The 5646-nt window shown below is 57.8% G+C and overlaps 1 protein-coding gene across 2 annotated transcripts; it reads right to left on the bottom strand.

Annotated features, from left to right (window-relative positions):
- Window positions 1–1596: 1596 nt before the first annotated feature.
- On the bottom strand, window positions 1597–5294 carry LOC140503232 (class I histocompatibility antigen, Gogo-OKO alpha chain-like). 2 transcript variants are annotated; one of them, XM_072606994.1, is made up of 6 exons: window positions 4777–5294; window positions 3693–3971; window positions 3269–3544; window positions 2609–2884; window positions 2350–2460; window positions 1597–1716 (listed from the first exon to the last, which is right to left on the bottom strand). In XM_072606994.1, exons 1-6 carry the CDS (start codon window positions 5108–5110, stop codon window positions 1712–1714), a joined length of 1281 nt encoding a protein of 426 aa, XP_072463095.1. In that variant the 5' UTR covers window positions 5111–5294; the 3' UTR covers window positions 1597–1711. The 2 variants fall into 2 exon arrangements, with proteins under 2 accessions (XP_072463095.1, XP_072463096.1); XM_072606995.1 differs by lacking the exon at window positions 4777–5294 and adding an exon at window positions 4323–4449.
- Between the last annotated feature and the right edge of the window lie 352 nt (window positions 5295–5646).

Here is a 5646-nt window from a genome sequence, read left to right as displayed (position 1 = left end):
ACAGGATGAGCAAAAAGCAAGAAGATGATTCTGGGATCAGAGACTACTCCAACCACAGGTTCTCCAAATCATGTGTGGCCATGGTACAAGATGGCTTGCACCCCAGACATCATCCACCTACTTCTTTGCACAAAATCCTCACCTGCTTGGGAGGTGAACAGAGGCTCAGGTGAGGCCTCAAACCTTCTCTTGTAAAAACTATATCACAACCACTCAGTGTGGTATGAGCAGAACATGTGTGGTCATGACCCCAGGATCTGACCTGACATATTTTTAGGAAGTGTTTTCTCTTAATTATCACACATGAGCTAGGAGACAGTTGGGCCTAAGTCTCTGGCTGGTTCCCCTACTTTGTCATTGCCTTCCTTAGATCCATTAATAATTGGAATGGGAGACTCCCAGACACAAGGACTGTAGAACAAGTGAGCAAACCTTGGATGCCCTCAGATGAGGAAAAGCATTGTCCAGTGCTAAGCTGAGGTGGTGATTATAAGGTGGGAGAGAAATAATTAAAACAGTCCCCTTTTTTGGAAAGAAATACTGGGGCATAACAATAGAGGGAAAGGCAGATGTTCTCAGCAGTGTGGATCATTCCAAAGGGGAAAGGAGAGTTGAGGGGGAGGGGAGTCATAGGTGGAGAAAGATCAAGTGGCTCCAACCGTATCCAGGGTCCAGACTCCAGGAAGCTGGAGAAGGCGCCGGAGGCTCTTTCTTTTTAGAAACGAGATATTCCCTTCTTTATTCATTCCAAAGGGAAACTCTTCCCTTCCTCAGAGGGAAGATGAGCCCCCATTCTGGGGCAGTCTGGAAAGGGGACAAGGTGGTCACTCAGTGCACTGGCCATTGTCACCCACAGAGATGGAGCCCAGGGGCCTGGACCGAGTCCTGAGCAGAGAGCACAGAAGCCTTTAGGGAGGCCTCTGTTAAGAAAGAAAAGCAGGGACATACACACAAGTGAGGTAGGGGGGAGTTCAGGCACAGGGGGAATGCCAACCAAAGAGAGAGCATTGGACCTCTCCAAAGGTTAGTGGTGAGGGCCAGCCCACCCAGCAGCCTGTCTGGGCATGGCTCCAGGCCCAGGAGGAGTGTGCAGCCTGGGTTCTGTCTGAAGCCCTGGAGCAAGTTCTAATACACCTTGCCCACAGGTGTCCCGGAGCAGTACAGATCAAAGACAAACGTCTGCCCCCGCACCATGTCTAATACACTGGTCCCCCCAACCTCCCCGGGCTCCTTCCCCTCTGGGCTCAGCCCCCACCTGCACTCACAGTGTCAGCAGAACAAATGAAAAGCTTCTCAGGCATCTCCAAACTTTCATTTCTTTTTCCCTTCACATGGCCAGACATCACCACGTGGTCATCCTATCCCCCACAGTCCCAACGGGAAGCTGAGCTGAGATTGTGGAGAAAAGCTGAAGACTGCAGAGCAGTGATTCATCAGGCTGTTTTATCAGTCAGACAGGGACCCCAGAGGTCAGGACAGCCTCAGATGTGAAGGAGGGTCATTCCCAAAGCAGACAGAGACACAGGAGGGTGGAGAGAGGGAGGCCTTAGAGAGCAGGGTGTGGGCCCTGATGAGGCTGTCCTGGGCTTGGCCCAGTAGAGTCCAGAGAGGATCCCAGGGGCCAATGCTGAGGAGATAAGCCAGGGGTGAACAGAACAACCCGGGGACTGCACACTGCTTTTGTGTCTCAGCTCCATGCCAGGCAATTCTCTCAAGCTGAAGAAGGAAAGACAGATTGGATCCTCCAATCCCCTTTGGCCTCCAGCCTCTCATCATTCTGAAAGGCCACCTTCACCACCCAGCCCATCCTCAGCCCAACTTCCCACAGACCCTCCTCTTTGCTTGGCCCCCTCTACCCCAGCTCCCCGCCTCCTCTTCCTGGCCACACTAAGGTCTCAGAAGTTCAGTGGTTTATCCTGGAGACACTAAATTACAACTAGGACTGCTCCCTCTCCCCCACTCCAGCCTCTAGATCCATGAGGAAGAGAGAAAAGGCCCCCAAATGGGCACTTCCCCCCCTCCAGGCCCAGCTCCAGGGGTTCCCAGGACTGGTCTACAGCCCCCAGCTGGGGAGACACCCAGGCTCTCGGATAGGGATCCCCATGTTCAAGTCTGAGCTGAGTGTGGAGCAGATTCCCCTCTCAGCCAGCCTGTTACACCCCTGCCAGGCATCCTCCTGAGAAATGGCTTCCAGTTACAGATTTGTTCATCTAGAATCTTAGGGCCCATGTAACAGCCCCTTAGACAGGAATGACAGTACTTGGGGACAGAAAGACAAGCTGCTGGGTCAGGGGAAGCCAGCATCTCCATGGTGCCTGCTCCCTAATGCCCCCTCTCAGTCCAGCCTACCTGAATTCCTATTCCTATTCCACATCATAACTCCAGCAATGACCACAGGGAGGAGGAGGAGGGCAGCAGCAATGCCCCCCACAATGAGCCAGGTGGGTGAGGACTGTGGCTCTGAAATGGAAAAGGGAAGTGAGAGGCCATGACCCCTGTCAGGCCTGAGTCACTAACCCCTCTGCTACCTTGCTCCATAACTCCCCCTCCGTCTGGTCCTGTGGGGGTGGGAGGATGACCTTTTCCCACCCCTCCTTTCTGTCCTTACCCCACTGCAGAGTGAGGGGCTCAGACAGCCCCTTGTGCTGAACTCGGCAGGTGTATTTGTCTTCCTGGCCAGAGGTCACATCCACAGCTGCCCACTTCTGGAAACTGCCATCTCCTGCAGGCCTGGTCTCAATGAACTCCGTGTCTTGGGGGTGTTCCTCCCCATCCCTCAGCCAAGTCAAGGAGATGTCCTTAGGGTAAAAGTCCTGGGCCCTGCACCGAAGGGTCACCTCCCCGAACGGGCCAGTGTGTCGGGTCACTCTGGCAGAGGGTGGGTCTGGAGGCAAAGGTCAGAGGCATTACCAGGCTCCCTTTCCCCCTTCTGCTCCTCCGGCACATGGCAGGTCAGGGCAGGAGGAACACCCCACAATCTGAACCATGGGGTACATGGGGTTCCTGGGGGATGGGGAGCCTGGGGCTGGGGCTGAGAAGGATGGGCTGGGGGCCTTGAGGGCTGAGCACACTTGGGTGGGTCTGGAGGCAGAGGTCAGAGGTAATTCCAGACTCCCCTTCCGCCCTGCGCTCCAAGGTCACAAGGACAGGTGGGGGGAGGGGGAACATCCCACAATATGCCTTGGGGTACAAAGGTTCCCTGGGGCTCGGGAGTCGGGCTGAGGGGAGGCCTTGAGTGCCGCGCACACTGGGGAGAGGTCGGCGTTACCTGTCCTCATCAGCGTGTCCTTCCCCATCTTCAGGTGCTTCTTCAGCCACGTCACGCACGTCTCCTCCAGGTAGCCTTTCAATCCCTCCGCTTCGCTCCTCTCCTCCCACTTGCGCTTGGTGTTCACAGCCTGGGGCACCGCTGTCCTCCACGTGAGGGTCTGCAGGTCCAGAGAGATGTAGTCCCGCCCGTCGTAGGCGTCTTGGTAAAACCCGCGCTGGAAGGTGAGCTCGGGGGACACCTCGCAGCCGTACATGCCCTGGAGGGTGTGGACCCCTGTCCGGGCCTGGCCGGGTCAGTGTGGCCGGACTCTGGCTGATCCCGCCCCCGCCCCCCACGCTCCCCACGGCTCCTCCCCGCCCCTCTGTCCCCAGGGGGAGCCGCTCGGACCCGGCCTCCCCTGCCCCGCTCCCGCGTCACGCACCCCCCGCGCTCTGGTTGAAGTAGCCGCGAATGTTCTCCAGGCTCACTCCGGAAGTCTGTGCGTTCGCCCTGGCTCTCCGCGTCTCCCGCTCCCAGTACTCGGGGTCCTCCTGCTCCACCCGCTCCATCCACGCCGCCCGCGGCTCCATCCTCTGACCCGGGCTGTTGGTGTCGAAGCTCACGAACAGCTGATCGTCCACGTAGCCCACTTCAAGATACCGCGGCTCCCCGAGCCCGGGCCGGGTCATGGTGGTGTAGAAATACCTCATGGAGTGAGGGCCTGGGACGTGGGGACGGGCTGGGGTCAGGGCGGGGGGCGCTTGGACCCGACCCCGACCCTTGACTCCGTCACACCCCGGGAATGATCCCGGAGTCGCGACCCCGCTGTTCTGAGATGCCCCCCACCGCTGGCATCCCCTCCCCTTAGGCCCCCCCCCCCGCCCCCACCATGCTGACAGACCGCGCCCCTCCCTTATTTAGAGATCAGCAAAACTCCTTCCCCGACAACAGCCCAGGCAGGTCTTAGAGCTCCTACTCTGGTCGCTGCCTCCCTCTCCCCGCCCCCATCTCTGGTCCGGGTCCGAGGTCTCTCACACTCCTCACCCCCCGGCCCCCCACCTTGTGTCCTCACCTGCCCCCTCCCCCTCCCTCAATTCTCTTTAACAAAGCTGCTCCTGGTTCTGTCTTCGCCCTTGGCGGGGGGGACCCCGGACAGCTCTGTTCCTTCTAAACGCTCCCAGGACTGTGGCTCCCATTCTCTCTCCTGGAACCTCTGCCTCAACTCCCCATGACGTCACACCACTATCAATCCATTCACCCCCCCCCCCTCGCCTCCAAACTAAGGAACCGATACCAAGACACCCCCCAGCCTCAGCCCCAGCCAAGGGGCGGCGGAGTCCAGGTCCCTGATCACCCGCACAGGCTTATTTCCAGCTTCTTCCTTTCAGTTCCGCCCGGACCGCAATGACCTGAAGGAGCCGGGTCCGGGAAGACCTTCCCTGGGCTGGCATCGGAGGGGCTTCCTGTAGGAAACCCCATCCCAGCCCCACGGCCACCCCCGGGTGCCGAGTTCAGTCTCTCCTTACCCGCCCAGGTCTCCTGCAGAGTCCCCAACAGAAGGAGAGCGCACAGAGAGCGCTCCATGGTCCGCAGGAGCAGGAGCCCAACATCAAGGAGACCTGTTTGAGCTGGGTTTATGAAGGCACGAATCCCTTCCCACGGGCTCTGCCAGCCAATAGCGGGTGGGAGACAAGAAACTTCACTGGTGACTGGGCAGAAGGAGCCTGCACAAGGTACGAGACCAAACCTGAAAGTTCCTGGGAGGAAATCCCCGGGTTGATAGACCTTGGCTCTGCCTTTGTTAGCCCCAGAACAGCCTCTGATTCTGTGGAGCAGCTGAGGCTCCCTTCCTCCCATCATCACTCCAGGAGGACAGGGCTCTTGGGCTCCCAGCTTGAACCAGAGAAAAAGAAGGGTTAGGGCTAGAGTCCACCCTGCCCTCCAGCCCTCCTCAGTGCGACCCTATCCTCTCCTTAGAAGTTGAGGAGAAAATGTCCCCACCCCAGATTCAGGGGGTTTGAGCACTGAAGAAATCTGCAGGCTGACTTGAGACCAGGAGCTGCCACCTCAGATTTAATGACCTCCATCCCAGCTGTGACTCAGACAAGTTTTGTAACCTCCCCAGGCCCTGTAGATAAACAAGCCAGGACCCAAGAATGCAGAGGAAATCAGAGTCCAGGAAATGGAAATTGGAATCTGAGAAGAGGGGCAGGGATGTGGCCCAATGGGTAGAGCCAAGGGCCTGTAGTCAGGACACACTGACTTCCAATCTGGGCCTCAGACATTTACTGTGTGACCCTGGGCAAGTCACTTAACCCTGTTGGCCTCAGTTTCCCCATCTGAAAAATGAGCTGGAGAAAGAAGTGGCAAGCCACTCCAATTTCTTTGATAAGGAA

This window comes from Notamacropus eugenii, chromosome 5, assembly GCF_028372415.1.
Source record: "Notamacropus eugenii isolate mMacEug1 chromosome 5, mMacEug1.pri_v2, whole genome shotgun sequence".
NCBI lineage: Eukaryota > Metazoa > Chordata > Mammalia > Diprotodontia > Macropodidae > Notamacropus > Notamacropus eugenii.
Note: the sequence above shows the minus strand (reverse complement) of the source record. Positions and strands in the feature narration are given on the sequence as shown.

Coding starts and splice junctions, on each gene's coding strand:
- LOC140503232 (XM_072606994.1), bottom strand. CDS start 5,110: ATGATGGGAGGAAGGGAGCCTCAGCTGCTCCACAGAATCAGAGGCTGT. Junction 3,545..3,692: donor CTTCAACCAGAGCGCGGGGG/GTGCGTGACGCG, acceptor AGGCCCGGACAG/GGGTCCACACCCTCCAGGGC. Junction 2,885..3,268: donor GGACACGCTGATGAGGACAG/GTAACGCCGACC, acceptor CTTTGCCTCCAG/ACCCACCCTCTGCCAGAGTG.